This window comes from Dermacentor silvarum, chromosome 7 (assembly GCF_013339745.2).
Source record: "Dermacentor silvarum isolate Dsil-2018 chromosome 7, BIME_Dsil_1.4, whole genome shotgun sequence".
Taxonomy (NCBI): Eukaryota; Metazoa; Arthropoda; class Arachnida; order Ixodida; family Ixodidae; genus Dermacentor; species Dermacentor silvarum.
Window position 1 is genome coordinate 178,667,956 of NC_051160.1, and position 18,650 is coordinate 178,686,605.

Below are 18,650 nucleotides of genomic sequence, written 5' to 3' on the forward strand. Positions count from 1 at the left end.
ACGACGAGCCCTACTAACGGCAGTCTTAGGCCCGGCAACAATCGGCATAATAACGGGACGGCGCGCGCCGGCCAAGATGCAAGAGCTCACCTAGGAGAAGCTGCTTGAACTGCTGACAGAACACTTTGCGCCACAGGGCAACGAAATAACGGAGTCCTAAAAGTTCTTCACCAGATGCCAGCATCCTGAAGAGACAACAAAGGACTTTATTGTGGAAATTCGAAAGAAGGCCTGCAGGTGCAACTTTGGTGCGACACGGGACAGGATGCTACGAGACAGACTTGTTTGCGGTCTAAGTGATGCCGGAGTTCGTCGAAAGCTTTTGCCAAAAACTTCGCTGACGCTGAAAGAAGCCGAAGATATTGCTTTAGCAGCCGAGATGGCAGCCCTCAACGTTGATCATATTGTCACGTCTATGTGAATGCCTGTGAGCGAGGCTTCATCGGTGTCGGTTTCTTCAGAAGTGACGTCCTCCAAAGCTTCAGCATAGGCGATGGCAGTGCCGTGAAAAAGGTGTCGATGCTCATTTGTAAAATTTGTGAGCAATATTTCAGCCCGGCCATCTCGAAGGTCAACGATGCCTCGTGCCACGCAGATTTCTAGGTTCAGCAAAAGGAAAATGTCGCCTTCTGCTAGGACTTCACCGTTTTGCGCCCCTTCAGATATCACCTGAACCATAATGCTGGAATGGAGTGGTATAGTCACGCTGTCGTCGGAAACGCGAAGTCCGGCTCTATGGCGGCAGGCATCATCTTGTGTCGTAGCGTTCCTCGCAGAGAAAGTGATGTAACGCTTCCTGAGGACGATGATGGCACTATATTCCCAGAGAAAATCCATTCCAAGAATGAAATCCCGGGAACATTCACGCAGGACAATGCAGCTAGCGAGAAACGTGCTATTTCGGATTCGTATCCTAGCGGTGCTCACGCCAAGCGGTGCAATAATGTGTCCGCCAGCTGTACGATCTTGCGTCCCAGTCCAAGGCATAATAACTTTCTTGAGAAGGCTTGCCAATTTTCCGCTAATAATTGAGTAATCAGCACCATTGTCGACTAGCGCACTGACATTTCTCCCGTCGACGAGCACAGGTATGTTCATCGCGAACTTGTCTGCAGGCTGAGGTACAGGCGTCGCCGAATCTCCGTCGGGTCGAGGTCGCATCGCTTGGAGGTCTTCAGCACGTCGCGCATCAGCGGCCTCGCCTCGAAAAGTCGCTGACGTTAGTTTTCCAGGCGAGGGTTCGGAGACCACCCCTGCGTCATCCTCGATGTACCTTCGCGACTTGGATAGGATCGCCGCGGTGATGGCGTCTTGGTGACTGAGGCGTGCGCTGCTGGGCAATGAACGCTTCAATTTGTCAGCGTATGTCGTGTGCCGAAATTCACACGCCTTGGGTGTTCTTTCGGGGCAAGGTTGAGGTACCCCGAAACGGAAACGGTGCCCCGAAATGCTGCAATTCGTCACGCACGATGCCGCCGATGCAGTTGACCGTAAGCTGCTGCGCCCGGTGCAGCTGTTGCAGGTCGTCGCAGCCTACCGATCGTATTAGCTCGCGGAGCACTTCAATGTCAGTCGCGAAAGCTCCCAGACCAACGGTTGTCAAAGCAGCATTTACCTGCCAGTCATACTAGTTCGACCGCTGCTGCAGCGCCTTTTCCATAGCAACAGCTTTTGTGGGGAACTCGGTAACCGTCCTCGGTGGGTTACAAACAAACCCACCAAAGAGCTCTTCTTTGACACCCCGCATCAAATGACGGAGCTTCTTGTCTTTCGGCATGCTAGGGTCAGCTCGCCTGAAGAGACGTGTCATGTCTTCAACGTACATCAGAACACTTTCATTGGGCTTCTGAGAGCGCGATTGGAGGGCCCGTTCTGCTCGCTCCCGGCGATCGGGGCTCAAGTAAGTGTCCAAGAGCCGCCGACGTAACTCACGCCATGATGTCAGGGCCTCTTCGCGGTTCTGGAACCAGGTGCGAGCGCTGTCCTCGAGGCTGAAACACACATTGTTTAATTTTGCTCGGTCGTCCCACTCGTTGCAATCAGCTACTCTCTCAAAGTCGTCCAGCCAGTCTTCCACATAAAGGTCGCCGTGGAAGGAACGTGACACTCGCGGGTTCTGCAGTGTTAAATGAGTTGGTACTGTCGCCGTACCTTCCACCATAGCCATTGTGCTCCCAGATGCCGGTACAATCTAAGAGGCCAGTCCCCAAATTCTCCGGCTGGCCCGGTGCGCAGGTGTAAGCTCGGGTATGGCGCTGATGTTCTTGCTGCTAGGAGGGGTCTGTTGCATAGGTCGAGGCTAACCAGCACCTCCACGAAATGTCACGTTCTAGAAGAACAGGCGACGTGAAGCGCTGAGTTTGAGTTTCTGACCGCCAGCTGATCTACGCAATAACTCAAGCACCCGCGCGTGGATTGGAGGATCTTCGTCTGCTTCTTCGCTGGCGCCCGTCAAAGCAGGTGTCGGCGCATGGCACGTGGACTAGCGCGCGTCTTCAGCTTTCTAATTATGCAGCACATGTTGTAGGATGTGGCAATATGGAGAAGGCACAGGATTACGGAAATGCCCATACTGTGAGGAGCAACCTGCAGGGTCAACCGTATTACCACAAGACTCATCCGCACACTACTTCTCGACCAAGCGAAGACATCATTTGCCCGTGTTGCGGTAGCACTGAGCACAGGGCAGCAAAATGCAAGTTTCGCAAGGTGGTGTGTTTTCGCTGCCGAAAAATCTATGTATGCTAACATGTATGTATGGAAACAAGGGGTGGCTCATTGTGAGGAGCATTCTTCACAGAGCGACGGCAACAAACTTTGCCTACGGAGTTTGTACACTGCGTCGGTAAACTGGGTGAAGCCCGTGGTTCACACCCTCTGCTGGAGCGGAATTCCGCAAACAATGCAAGTGGACACTGCATCGCCTGTCTCCATCATTACGTGGAAAACATACTACAAGCATCGACATGTCTAGCCTGCGCTCCACGAGATGCCTTTGCAGTTGTCCTGCTTTCTTGACAAGCTTCCCGTGAAGGGTCAGCTGAAGGTTTCGGTCTCGTACACGGGAACAACCCTAGATACAACTCTAACCGTAGTGCAATGCGATGGCCCGAACTTGTGCGGGCGTGTACGATATAATCAGCGCATTTGAGCGTAGCGGAAGGCCCATCGTCAGCATTCTCGGCGAGGAAACCACTGGTGAGCAAAATATCCCTGACCGTGCTTTCATTAGCGCACTTTTAGAGGAGTTCGGCAATTTGTTTAAGCCAGGTATAGGGCTCATTGATGGCCCCTCAGTCCATTTGCGGTTGCAGGAAAATGCGATGCCGCGGTTCTGCAAAGCATTTCCTGTGCCATATGCAATGCGGGGGAAAGTATCAATGAAATAGACAGATTTGTTAGGCATGGCATTCTCTCGCCTGTTGACAGCGCAGACTGGGCCCCGCCTCTTGTTCCCGTTATCAAAATGAATGGTTCCATTCAGTCGTGTGGCGATTTTAAGGTGACTGCAAATGCTGCGTGTGTCACAGAGCAGTACCCATTGTCAAAAATGTCGGATATCTTTGCTAACCTAAACGGAGGTGACGTATTCAACATAGACTTAAAAGATGCTTACAGTCAGTTGCGGCTTGACGAGGAAACGAAGAAGATTTTGGTCGTAAAAACTCCGAAAGGCCTGTTTTGCTTTAATCAACTTCCTTTTAGTGTAGCCTCTGCTCCTGCGATTTTTCAGAGATGTGTGGACGGCATCCTGCAAGGCATTCCGGACATTCAAGTATATTTGGACGACATGGTAATCGCGGAGAAACGCGGCAACTGTGAGGTGCTGCATGGAGTTTTCAGATGTTTCCGGCAACACGGTGTAAAGTTGAATCCGCAGAAATGGAAATTCCGACAAGCAGAAGTTGAATTTCTGGGACATTGTATAAGTACGAACGGATTGTTACCTAAGACTGACAACACTGCTGCAATAGCGAAAATGCTGAAGCCAACCTGTGTTACGGAACTACGGGCGTTCTTGGGCTTCGTGACCTACTACCACTCATTTCAGGGAAACTTGGCTACTGTTCTAGAGCAGCTGCATGAGCTCCTAAGAAAGAACGCACACTGGCAATGGGGAGCGAGGCAAGATAACGCGCTCCGAGCAACAAAGCGGCTGCTAGAGGAAGCTAAGTTCTTGGTGCACTACGATCCAAGTAAGCCACTTATCTTGGAAACCGCTGCGTCGTCATGTGGCGTCGGCGCAGTATTACATCAAAGAGTAAATAGGCAAGATCGACCAATTGCGTTCCGGTTGTGAACACTTTCAGCTGCTGAGCATAATTACGCGCAAATTGAAAGAGAGGCATTGGCTGTTGTCTTCGGGGTTACAAAGTTCTGGGAATATCTGCTCGGGAATCATATCACGCTTATCACAGATCACAAACATCTTCTGAGCCTTTTCAGCCCCGACAAGCCCGTTCCCGATATGGCTGCTGCCCAGATTCAGCGTTGGCTCCTCTTGCTAAGCGCCCACAACTACAAAATTCAACTCAAGCCAGGAAGGACTTTGATTACTGCAGACACCCTCAGCCGTTTGCCGGTGCGGCAGGAGCATAACACTAAGGCTACAGAAGATGAGGCTCGTGAGTACGTTCTTCTGACCGATCACCTTAACACCTGTCCTCTGTCGGCGAGTGACTTGGCTAAGATGACCTGTAGACGATAGCTACGTTGCACAAGTCCACGATTACATTCAGAATGGCTGGCCACGATGCTTGCAACCTGCTCAGGAGCCGTTACGCGCATACGTGCCCAGGAAAGACGAACCGACGTGCAGCCATGGAATTGTGTACTGGGGCCATCGAGCGGTAATTCCAATGAGTGCGCGACAGTAAATGCTGCGTATGCTGCTTGATGCACATCAAGGAATAGCAGCTATGAAGAACCTGGCCCGTTCTGTTTTATGGTACCCAGGGCTCGATCGGGACATTGAGAAGCTGGTCAACGCGTGTCCAACATGCATAGAATGGGGCAGCATGCCTCCTGCCTGACAACGAGTGACAGAGTAGCCGTGGCCCATGTCGATTTTGCGGGTCCTGCAGAAGGTAACATGTTGTTGATTGTGGTTGATTCCCAGATGTTGACTATGGTTGATTCCCATACGAAATGGATCAAGGTTACCGCAATGAAGATCGCCAGTTTGGCAAAAACAACTGAAGCACTACAGACTATGTTCAGCCGGTTCGGTTTGCCGAGGATGGGCCACAGTTTACTAGCCAAGAGTTAAGGGCATTTACGAAGCACAATGGCATCGCTCATTTGCGGACAGCTCCCTACAAACCGCAGTCTAATGGTCTGGCAGAAAGAGCAGTACAGACTGTGAAACAAGGATTAAACAAAAATGCACATGGCAGTTTGCAAGCTCGGCTGGACTACATTCTTTCACATGATCGGCGCGCTCCTTTGCCAAATAGGAAAACCCCAGCTTCTATGCTTCTTGGATATCAGCCACGCTTCTTTATTGCACAACGTCATGTCATGACGTTTCCCTTCTGCAGGTGAGTGCAACAGCGGCCAACCGCTGTGCAAGGACGTCTGGTTCAAGAACTATGGAGTGTGTGACAAATGGAAACCAGGCTTGGTAGAGTCCACCGAAGGCTCACGAATGGCAACGGTAAAGACTGCAGATGGGGAGCAACATCGCCACCACCTTGACCAGCTAAAGACCAGGAGCACCAGCGTGGGAGGAGAAACCAGGCTTGGTAGAGTCCACCGAAGGCTCACGAATGGCAACGGTAAAGACTGCAGATGGGGAGCAACATCGCCACCACCTTGACCAGCTAAAGACCAGGAGCACCAGCGTGGGAGGAGAAACCAGGCTTGGTAGAGTCCACCGAAGGCTCACGAATGGCAACAGTAAAGACTGCAGATGGGGAGCAACATCGCCACCACCTTGACCAGCTAAAGACCAGGAGCACCAGCGTGGGAGGAGAAACCAGGCTTGGTAGAGTCCACCGAAGGCTCACGAATGGCAACGGTAAAGACTGCAGATGGGGAGCAACATCGCCACCACCTTGACCAGCTAAAGACCAGGAGCACCAGCGTGGGAGGAGAAACCAGGCTTGGTAGAGTCCACCGAAGGCTCACGAATGGCAACGGTAAAGACTGCAGATGAGGAGCAACATCGCCACCACCTTGACCAGCTAAAGACCAGGAGCACCAGCGTGGGAGGAGAAGCGGTTGAACCCGAGGCCCCCATGCAGGTACCAACGGCTAAAGGCAGCCAGAACGCGTTGGTAGACTCGCAGTCTCAAGGGCACGACAGCAGTGACAGTCAGTCTCAAGTAGGCACCAACATTCGAACATTGTCAGATAGTCACCTACTCTTACTTGGGAGCAGGAGGGTTGCACACAGGCGTTACTCTCAATGAAGGAGAGACACGACTGGCAGCACAGCAAACGAGGATTTAATATGTACAGGTTCGGGAAAAGCGTAAAACACACAACACTAAAACCATAACTCAACCAAAATGCTGGCTCAATAGAAAATACAAAACTACCAAAAGCACTATCCCGGTCTCGGAGCCTAACTCCGTCTTAATGTCTCTAAGTCAGTCGTAGCCCTGACTCATCAAAGTCTGGCCACCCTGGCCCTGGCCTAACTGCGTCGCAAAGGAGAAACGTGGGCTCTTACGGACCGTCGACTTGAAGTTCCTCTCGTCGGGTCCAAGTCATATTCATTCAGGTTGTCGCTGATGCCGTAAGTTCCGACGACTCGCGGTTCCGCTGACCTGACCGAGTACATGGCCAGTGCCCCAGTAGCCGCCGCTGACGTGTCACTTGCCTGGTTAGCCCCCCCCCCCCTAATGAAGCGTTCTTCGCCCTCCGACGATCTGCGTGGCATCCCGGTGTCCCGGTGGCGTATTTCTATTTGCGCCCAAGCCCAGTGCTCGACCGCTGGCACCGCCATGCACCGCTCGCGTGTACCATGTTTCTAGCCATACGGCCGCCTGGATCGGCGCGCGCGGCGCCAATTCAGGCGGCTGTGCTATGCTAGCCGCTGCCGTTGCCGTTGGAACGGAGAACATGCTGTGCTGGGGGTGACTAGGCACAACTGTGGCTGCTGTTAAGGGCTCGATGCTATTTTTAAATAAACGCATCACTGTTTTGATGATCCAAATATAATCTCACTATCAGGGAGGGAGCAGTCTACCTGACAGGAGCAGTATTTTTTTATTTGGGGTGTTGCTACGCTGCGCTCTACAACATCCGAACGACCGCCGCTTCGCGTCGGCGCCCAGCACTACGGCTGCCGCCGTGGCACCGTGGTTCAACCGACCACACCGCCAAACAGAGAGAGAAAAAAAATGCTGATACAAAGAAAAAAAAATTTCAAGCGAAGGCGGGAATCGAACCCGCATACCACCGGTCCGTACGCAAGCGTCATAACCACTACGCCACACAGCCACGCTTCCAGAGTGGGCATTCATGCGAACCATATGGTTGCGTTGGAGCGCCCTTGGTGAAAGAAACCACCTTGAAACGTGGTACGTGCAAGCGGCGCATGGCGGCGCCAGCGGTTGAGCGCTGGGCTTGGGCGCAAATAGAAACGCGTCCCGGTGATTATCGGTTGATCGGGCTCGGCCGAGAAAGAGGGATTCTGGCAAAGAGGACCGGAACCACCGTGAAAATCAGCAGCTGGTCCCAGGAGCTTCGCCCGGACGTCTCCGAGGTCTACAGTTACGCCTGGGCCTTGCCAGGGTCATGAGCTTCGTGGCCGGGTTCTCCGCTCTTCCGTCGTCAGAGCATAGCTGACGAACGACTTTCCAGCCCAAGAGCAACGTCGATCATGCTGCTTCGCCTCGCTTCTGCCTCGACCACACATCAGTTCGTGTGCCTCGAGCGCTCGGCGAACTTCTTCGTCTTCTTCGTTTTCGTGTACCGCCGGCGTCCGACTCATGACACAGATGGGCGAGCCGAAGCCAAGGGTGCTACCAGCAAGACGCAAGTGACTGACCGCGCTGAAGTGACACTGCGTAGATCAGAACGGGAGCTTCGGCCCCCCGACCGCTTCACTCCTTAAGGGAGAACAATTGTTGTGAATCAGCATGCGCCGCTGCCACATGTTTATATTGCTAGATTCACCGGCCATGTCTCTTGTTAATCGGCAGTGGCTGCTGTGACCGTCACAAAATAAAGGCTATATAAGCTACTAACCTTTAATAAAGCTAGTTCGTTCTTTGCCAACTGCTTGTCGAGTTACTTCAGTGACGACGATGCTAGATGTGAGACAGAAGTGAGACAGCTCGCGCGCATCAGAATCACCCGACAACTGGACTACGATGCTCGAAGTTACAATCTACGGCACCGATATGTCACCTATCAGCCAGGTGAGATAGTGTGGGTTTGGAGTCCCGTCTGCCAGCAAGGGTTTTCAGAAAAACTACTTAGGAGGTACTTCGGTCTGTACAAGGTTGTACGATGCCTGAGCAACGTGAACTATGAGGTTATCCCTGACAGCCCTTTATCCTCCAGGGCGAAGCAGCGTCGACTAGAAGTCGTGAACATTGTACGCATGAAGCCCTATTCAGAATGAAGTGAAGTGCCCGCAACTCGTCTGACACGACATCTTCCTGCCATTGGGTGAGCACCGCGACGACGTTCTCTCTGGAGGGAGGCAAATGCCACATCCAACATGCGGCACGTAGAGAAAAACGAAGATCTCGCACGTTGCAGAAGAGAAGACGAGGTCCACGCTTGATCGTTTTTCAGTCCATCTAATTAAAGTGTCGAGGACGGCAGTCGAGGACGGCAGAAGACTACGTGAGGTGATGAAGTTAGGAAATTTGCAGGCGCAAGTTGAAATCAGCTAGTGCAATACAGGGGTAATGGAGATCACAGAGAGAGGCCTTCGTCCTGCAGAAGGACATTTACTGCAGGATGATGATGATGATGATGAATTAAAGTGTCCTGCCCTGTTCCCAGTTCCTGCTGTTTGTGCATTCAGACAAGATTGTCTGAATATAGGGTCTGAATTGTCTGAATATAGATGCCCGACGCCGCTTCAAACATAGAGCACTCAACCAATTTGTTCTTCCAGGTCACCCTTTTGCTTTGTTCTGCGGTTGCCTCAAGTACTCTGGACTACACGAAAGCCAACTTGTCAGCACAAGAATCCGTACAGTGGGCACCGTCACTGTTGCTGAACAAGGCGCCGCCAACACACGGATCCGAATATTGGCCGCAGCCACCGTTACTTGACCTGCTACATGGCTTCGGTTGGCAACACGCGGAGGTGAAGGCTGCTACCACCTCAGTTGTCAAGATGGGATGCGCGCCACTTATAGGCCTTCCACGGAGCACTGCGTGGGGGCTCGAATCCGCTTCAAACATGGAGCATTCACCCAATTTGTTCTTCCAGGTCACCCTTTTGCTTTGTTCCACGGTTGCCTCAAGTACTGTGGATTACGCGAAAGCCAACTTGTCAGCACAAGAATCTGTACAGTGGGCACCGTCATTGTTGCTGAACAAGCCACCCCCAACACACGGATCCAAATATTGGCCACAGCCACCATTACTTGACCTGCTACATGGCTTCGGTTGGCAACACGCGGTAATCGCTGTCTTTTTGCGGTGTCGTGCCCCGACAAATGGACGTGTGTGTTTAAGCGTTATATGTGCAACGCTGTCGGATGTATTACCAGACTAATAATGCTCCTGTCCGGTGATGTTGAAACGAATCCCGGACCGGAAACGCTTAAAACTGTCCTAGAAACTGTTAAACAAATTGAAGCAGGTCAAAATGAAATACGTGATGAAATGAAAGCTTTGAAAAACTGGCAAGTTTTTGTCGACGTTGAATTGAAGCTATTGTCCACAAGAATTCGGGCAGTCGAAGTTGATCTTGTTCCCTTCAAAACTATCACACCAGTGTCCCCATCAGAACCATCTGAGTCTCATCACAGCTTTTCTAGCCAGCTCAGAACAATTGAGTCTTGTTGTGATGACGCTGAAAACTGACTTCGCCGCTCTAATCTTGTATTTTTTGGCATTCCAGACGATTCATCTGAGACTTGGTCATACGCTGAAACTAAGATTATTAATGTGTGTTCCACAAACCTCGGCGCCACTATCGAACCAAATCAAATTGAACGCACCCATCGTCTTGGGCGCTTTACTCCCGATGAATGCAGACCAGTAAGAGTGAAATTTGCCTTTTTCAAGGATAAGAAGCGTGTAATAGAAAATGGTTTCAAGTTTAAAGGCACTCGGTGCGCAGTTCGTGAAGACTACTCATTGGCAACACGTGTCGCCAGGAAGCATCTTCTCGCTTACGCTAAATCTAAAAATCTGCCCTGCAAACTGACTGCTGACCGAATGAAAATGAATAACCACGTGTTCATATATGACACCGACTATGGCTCCGTTGTGCAATCTTCCTGATAGCTAGCGCGCAAATCTGCTCAACGGTCAATTACTTCTAGTTCTAAGCCGCAGTGCGATAACAGCAAGCCAACTGCTACCTTATCATTGTCATATACTAATGTTCGAAGCATGCTTCCTAAAGTTAGTGATCTGTGCTCATACCTAGAAAACGATAGTGACATTTTAGCACTAATGGAAACACGGCTTAGCCCTGACATTACTGACGCAGAAATTCTGCCGTACTGCAGCGATTACACTATATATCGGAATGACAGAATCAGCAAAAGGGGGGGAGGAATGTTGCTTGCAACAAAATTGCATTTTACGTCCTTTCTCGTACATATTCCTACCCTGCTAGAAATATTGTGGATTTCACTTACTCTACCGTTGGTAAATTTGATCTTCGGTGTATGCCAAGGCCACCAGACAGCCCTAGCACATTCATTTCTGACTTGTATGACAACATAGCCTTAATAAAGAATAAGTTTCCGAAGGCACACATTATTTTAACTGGGGACTTTAACTTCCCAGACATAAACTGGCAACACCTAACCAGTAAATCGCATTACTCTAAGAAGTTCATTGAATTAATTCTTGATTTCTCTCTTGTTCCGCTAATAAACCAACCCACTAGGGGAGATAATACTTTGGATCTTATTCTAACTACCGCTTCCGAAGTTACAAACACCATTACATGCACTCAAGGATTCAGTGATCACAAGCTTATCCAATTAACCGTTAATGTATCTTTATCATTCACGTCACGTGATATCTAAGCATATTTTAAATTATAAAAGGCTGACTTCTACTCCATAAACCAAGAATTATAGTGCTTTTCTATTCAATTTCTCACTAATTTCTCGCACAGGACAGCGAATAAAAATTGGTGCTTTTATAGCGACAAAATCCTCGAACTAATACGTATTTACATATCCAAGCTATCTTTCCATCACAGTTTATCGAAACCTTGGTTTCACAGGACCCTTCGCAATTTAAGGAACAAGAAGAAGCGCCTTTTCCGAGCTGCTAAAACTTTGGGGATGCCAGCTGCATGGGTAAAACATACAGTTGCCGAAAAAGCCTACTGCAGCGCCGTTCGAAAGGCAAAAAGAAAATTTTTTACGCAAGACCTACAATCACTGCTTAAAAATAACCCCAGAAAATTTTGGAAACTTATCTCCCCGTTTAGTACTACTTCTAGTATATCCCTGCAAGACGATTCCGGCATCGCCGTCAATCGAGAGGACTGCGCAAATGTTTTTAACAATCACTCTTCCGCTATGTTTACCCAGGAGGATCATTCCAATATGCCTTCACTGACAGAGGTAGATTACCCGTTTATGGAGCCAATCACCATAACCCCTGACAGTATTTCCAGATTAATTAGCACTCTTAAGGTATCCACGTCCACTGGTGTAGATGGTATCAACACTAAGATTTTGAAGCTCACTGTCATTCCTTCTAGTGCTATCCTTTGCCACATTTTTCAGCAATCATTGTCGTCAGGCAAAGTACCATATGATTGCAAGCTGGGTAAAGTAATTCCTGTATTTAAATCCGGTAACAAAAGTTCTGTTAACAACTACCGTCCTATATCTCTGACTAGTGTCCCTGGTAAGCTTCTTGAACCCATAACTGTATCTAACATTGTACAACACTTAGAAAAAAAACGGTTTCTTCTTTCCTAACCAGCACGGATTTAGAAAAGGTTTTTCGTGTGAAACACAATTAGTTGAGTTTACTAATGACCTTCACGTAAGCATGGATGATAATTCCCAGACTGACTCTGTATTCATAGATTTTTCGAAGGCCTTTGACACTGTTCCGCACAATCGTCTGTTTGCCAAACTGTCTTGCCTTAACCTCGACTCCCTTACCGTCTCATGGCTTCGTAACTTCTTGGCATTTCGTAAACAGTCCACAGTCATTGACAACTACTCTTCTGATACGTCTAATGTTACGTCCGATGTACCGCAGGGTAGCGTGCTAGGTCCACTTTTATTTCTCATTTTCATAAATGACCATCCTTCATCGACAATTCGGTTGTATGCGGATGACTGCGTCATATATAGACAAATTCATGCGCATCATGACCACATCACTCAACAAGACCTTGATCGAATCTCCCATTGGTGTTCCTCATGGCAAATGACTTTAAATACAGAAAAATGCAAGTTGATTACCTTTAGTCGTAAACGTAAGAATTCTTCATTTAACTACACGCTTAACAACCGTTCTCTTTCCAGCACATCTTCGTATAAGTATCTAGGCATCCATCTTACAGCAACTCTTTCATGGTCAACTCATATCACCACAATTACAGCAAAAGCATCACCTACACTCGGCTATCTGAAGCGTAATCTTTACGATGCTCCTCAATCTACTCGCAAGCTAGCATATCAAACATTTGTCCGCCCTCAACTTGAATATGCTGCGCCCATTTGGTCACCTTACCAAACTTATCTAATCAATGACCTTGAAGCTATTCAGAACCGTGCCGCTCGTTTCATCATCTGAGACTATAGCATACATTCTAGCGTAACAAGCATCAAGACAGCACTGACACTCCCGCTTTTAGAAAAACGTCGAACTGTTTCGCTATTTTGCTTATTGCACAAAATAGTTCACAGTGAACATTCGTTTTCCTTAACCTTAACTCGTTCATTCCGTTCATCAAGACATCTGCATAATGAACATAGCTTTCAGTGCCTCTTTGGCAAAACTAACGCATTTAATTCATCCGCCCTGCCACAGGCTATTAAATATTGGAATGACCTTCCTGACACAATAGCTAATATTGTTAATCCCGTGGTTTTTAGACAAGAGTTAAGTGCACATTTTAAATGTTGATTTCAAATTCATTTTGCAAATACGTCATGTGAACGTCTTAAATTAAATTTCCTGTATATTTACAAATTTCTTACTCCAGCCTGAATTGTATAAATTGGAAATGATCTTTATCCCTAACTATTGTATAAGTTCTATTTTGGTGAATTCATGTATAACAAGATTTTTTAACCTTTTGTAACCCCCTTCACGCAATACACCACCTTGGAGCCTGTGAGGACCTTGAATATACATTATGTGTGTTTAATTCCGCCCAGCACAAGACAAATTTTCAAGGACTTTGTCATTGAAGAGCGGCACATACTCAGTGATTCAAGCCGGCATGAAAGATGATTGAAAAACGCCACATGCCAGTGTGCCATACTCGTTGGCCCATCTATTTAGAAAGGTTGATTGCGAACACGGTGGCCTCAACACACAGCCCACTGCTCTACCCATTAGACCACTGACTACCAAGTGAGCAAAGGTGGAGGGAAAACAATTAGAAATGTCGAAACAAACAAACCAGAAAGTGTGTTAAGTATCCTAAAAATGCTTTTATCACATTAAAAATCTGTAATGTTTCCATCCAGTTCCAATTCACTCAAAAATTAGGTTGTTCTTTTTCGTTTTCCAATTTGCCTCGATACCATGGTCTTACAACCACACCTGTGCATACACTCACATGCACCACTGCATCATAAAGACTTTCTCTCAGAGTCAAGGGAGGTCAACCGGGGTCACTGGTGGTGCTGAACTCACCCCCTAGCCAGCCACATTCAAATGCAACAAATGCTAACAAACCCATGTCCACTGCAAAAGAAATGAAAGCACCCAACTGTAAACTAAGGACAAAGACTCATAAAATAAATAAATAAATAAATACCTTGACAGGTAAAGACGTGACACCAGAGAGGGGAAGAGTTCCCGAGTTGATGTTCCTGATGAAAAACTCCTGAAATGCATTTTGAACAAATGTATCAGCAATTACATTCAGGAACAAATGTGGGAAGACAATAATCCATATTTCGGATGAGGGGTTGTGCTGCTTAATTCAGAGACAAAGGAAGACAAAAAGCGATTTTTTTTTTCACTTTTTGTAAGTGCATTATTGTGATTAGCATTCTTAGGATATTTCATGCACTTTCCAGTATCTTTGTATCAGTCTAACCACTTTCCCACCAACTTGGGTCACTGAGTAAAAGCGACCTGCAATTTTCCACACGAAAGTCGATCCCGGGTGCCATCTATCAGAGTGCAAGTGCTGATAGCTTCATGTGTGCCGTGTTTTCACCGCTTCATTTGCATTGAAGCAAGAGGCAGCAAGAAGGACCATTTGCTTGCTGCAGCTGCCAGGCTTCCTCACCCCAGGGCTTTAACGACAGCGAGTTTCCGCCGTCATCGAGTGTGATGTGTTCATGTTTGCTTAAGCGCACGTGACACCATGCTTGTTAATTTAGTTAGCAAGCGAATGTTTACAAGTGGATACAGCTGATAAAAGTACTATCCTTATTTTGTATGGCTCTCTGCTAATTTCATACTTTTCACAACCACAATCTCTCTCTCGCAATCGATGCTTTGCCTTCCGGGCGAAACTGAGACTTTTTTCAATGGAAACTCCCCCTAATTCACACATATTTGGCCGCACATCGGTTAATTCACACAACTTTCGGAGCTCGGCGAGCGAGGAGTGCGGGAAATGTGCGACGGCAAAGAGCAAAAACGGCTCTAGTGTCCAACCGAAACGAAGCGGTGGAATCACCATCGCACATTGTCATACGCGGAAATCGTACGCGAATGACAGCAACGCCGGAATGCTTAGTGCCTATAGTCGTTATCCTTGCGTTTACGGCTGCGCATACCACCGTGTTAGCCGCGTGCTTTCATAATTGCGTAGTCGCCATCCATGATCGCGTCGATAGCGGCCGCGGTTTCTTCCACAGCGGTTGCGGCAAACAGTAGTTTCGTTTTGACACGGTACGCGCGTCGGCCGCGTACCTAAACAACTGAGTAGCTGCCATCCATGATCGCGTCGCCAGTGACCGCAGTTTCGTCCGCAGATGTTGCAGCGAACGATAGTTTCGGTCCGACTCAGGTGGGGCATCTCCCGTGTGCATTCAGCCATTCATAATCCCGTTGATAGCGGCTGTGGTTTCTGCCGCAGCGGTTGTGGCAAACAGTCTTATCGTTTTGACTCTGTGCAAAGCTGTCGAGGATAAAGATCACTGGCGACATCGCGATGGACGGATGATCTGCTGGCGATCAGCTCAGTGGCGAAAAAATAATCGGGATGTGCGCACGGTAGTGCAAAGCGTGTCGCAAAAGAAGGCGTGCACTGCAGCCGTGCTGCGAAGAAAGTTGCGCGGCCTGCATTGCCGCTGCGAGAGCCAATGAGTCACAAGATGAGAATGTCAGCTTCCCCACTGCTTTTGTGCAATATAGAAACAGGATTTACTCATTCATTCACTAAATAAAAGCATGCTGACGTAGTAAGATTTGCTTATTGTTTTCTGGATGCCCTCGATAATTCAACATTCAGTTAATTCCAATATTTTCTTGAGGGGGGGTCCTGTGAAATCCGACAGGAGCGACAACAGCCAGGAGCGACTGCGCGCGCCGGTCACTTGCCGGAAGCGCCGAAACGTCGTTTTATTAAGCGCTCAAATGACAAGAAACTGTGCGGGAGGCGCCGTCACGCGGTGTGCGGAATGCGAACGGCTGCACTCTTTTCTGGAGAACGAATCCACTCACTGTTCCAGCCACTGCCGAAGCCGTTCTGGTGCAGCGCGGCGTAATTTCGGCCAATTTTCTGTGTTTGGCGCAGGAATTTGCGTTTGTATCAAAATGGCACAATTGGCGCACGAATACCACCCCTGCAAAAGGCTTTCACATTAGATGTGGTGAAAAAGTAAACATTTTTTTACTTACTTTATAGTAAGTATAAATTTTTTTCACGTGTAGGAACCGCGGAGTGCATCTGTGTTTCTCGCACTCGGGACTCCTCTTGGACTTTTTAACTTACCGTATTTACTCGAATCTAATGCGCACTTTTTTCCCTATAAAACAGGTCCAAAAATTGCGTGTGCATTAGAATCGAGTACGACCCTAAATCTGCGCTACCATATAGCCATTGGCATTTTAAGATACCCCCACACGTATCACACCAAATTCGGCAACTTTAATTGACGTTTTTATTACCAACATAAACAAAGATAACGTAGAGTCAGGTGTATTGTGTTGCGATATGAGCGACCACCTAGCACTTTATTTTATTACAGACAGTGATACCAAAAAGCCCACGGAGTTACCGACTAGAACTGTTCAAGATATCACGCCTCTTACCTTAGCTGCTTTTAGCACAAGTCTTTCCCAAACAGATTGGAGTACAGTCTACCTTTCATTAACTGCAGATTTAGCCTACGAGACATTCATAGCTATCCTTAAACAAATTTATCTTAAGCATTTTAAAGAAAAGGTTGTAAAAAAATGTCGTAAAAGTCGAATACCATGGATAAATAATGAATGTTTAAAAATGATCATAAAGAAAACGAAACTTTTTAGAAGGTTTTTAAAAACTAGAGACCTGTCAGACCTAAAAACATTTAAAGAATTCCGCAACAAAGTAAATGCGTTTATTAGGAAAGAAAAAAGAGATTATTTAAGTCAACAATTTAATCCAGACTGCTGCAATGAGAGTGCAAACATCTGGAGGAAGCTTAATACGTTACTTCACAGGACACCTATTTGCTCAGGAATTACGGAAATAAAAATAGATGGCCAGATTGTTAAAGATCTAGAGCTTGCCGAAAAATTTAACCACTTTCTCATAAACGTTGTAAAGCCAACGCAAAAATTACAGCCAACGCTAACTCGTGCAGAGACGACAGAAACAAACAGCATCTTTTTAGAACCAACCGACGATCAAGAAATAGCCTTAACGTTCTCTGCGCTAAAGAACACCAGCGCGCGTGACATAGACGGCTTTCAGATATCTCCGATCAAGCATGTAATCCATATTATAGCTCCTGTGCTCACTCACATTTATAACCTGTGTTTATCGACAGGCTGTTTTCCAAAACAAATGCAAACGTCTGTTGTCACTGTGCTATATAAAAAAGGAGACAGAAATGACCTTACGAACTACCGACCCATTTCTATATTACCGATATTTTCAAAAGGCTTTGAAAAAATTATTTTTAAGAGAGTCATAAACTTTTGCACCAAATTTCACATAATAACAAAATCACAGTATGGTTTCATGAAAGGCAGGTCGACTGAGACTGCTTTACTAGCCCAAAAAGAAATAATTCTAAAATCTTTTGAAGATAAGAAACTCTGCATTGGAATCTTTGTAGATTTTTCCAAGGGCTTTGATCGTCTCTGTCATTACACTTTAATTAAAAAAAACTAGAAATGTATGGTATTCGTGGCATCCCACTTTCACTCTTAAAATCATACCTCAAGTGCCGATCGCAATGTGTAAAAATTAACAATTACTTCTCTTCTCTTCAGCCGATAACCACTGGGGTACCACAGGGTAGCATTTTAGGGCCGCTGCTTTTTAACCTGTACATCAACGATATTGTAAAAATTAGTGATAAACCTAAATATATAATCTATGCCGATGACACTAGCATTTTCTTCACTGGTAATAATATGGGTGCATTGACTACACTTATCAACACTACATTAGAGAGCCTAAATGCATGGAGTGAGCAAAATTCATTAGTCATTAACGCATCCAAAACAAAAGCTGTAATTTTTCACTCGCGGATGCAGATTACTTCTCCAGGTGATGCCTTACGCTTAGGTAGTGCGACGATTGAAATTGTAGAGACGGTTAAAACTTTAGGAGTGTTTTTTAATTGTAGAATGTCATGGGAACCACAAATTAGTAAGTTAATAACTAATATCTCCAAATGTGTAGGTATACTTGCACGACTGCGTTCCTTGCTTCCAGTTTCCGTTAAGATAACACTTTATAACAGCTTGTTTTTATCGCATGTCAGTTATTGTTTTCTGGTATGGGGAAGCACAACAGCAACGAACATTAATAGACTATACAAACTACAGAAAAAAGCGATTAGGCACATTGCTAATGTTGACTATTATGCGCACACGGGTGAATTATTTAAACGGTTTAACATTATTCCAATTCATCAGCTTTACGAGTATTACCTAGCAATAAGATATAAAAAATCCCTACTCAATAGCAATCGCGCTTTTTTGGATATTTTTCAACTAGAACCATATATTATCCCATACCCTACTCGTCACCAACAACACTGGATCATTCCATTCTGCAGAACACACCTCGGCCGACAAATGCTTCGCTTCACTGTTCCTGTTTTATTAAACAAATTAATTCAAAAAAGAATAAAAATTGAAGAATGTGGCGCACGTGCTATTAGGGAAGC

The 18,650-nt window shown here is 47.0% G+C and overlaps 1 protein-coding gene across 6 annotated transcripts in view; it reads right to left on the minus strand.

Moving 5' to 3' along the window:
* The window catches only part of LOC119458732 (tRNA:m(4)X modification enzyme TRM13 homolog), a 306,204-nt gene that overhangs the window by 179,648 nt on the left and 107,906 nt on the right, over nt 1-18,650 (minus strand). For 5 of the 6 annotated variants that reach the window (XM_037720598.2, XM_037720596.2, XM_049671406.1 and 2 more), the window contains exon 4: nt 14,120-14,188. The exons of the other annotated variant lie outside the window; for it this stretch is intronic. In XM_037720598.2, coding sequence (XP_037576526.1) covers nt 14,120-14,188 — 69 coding nt within the window. The remainder of the gene's footprint in view (nt 1-14,119; nt 14,189-18,650) is intronic. 6 annotated transcript variants of the gene reach the window in all.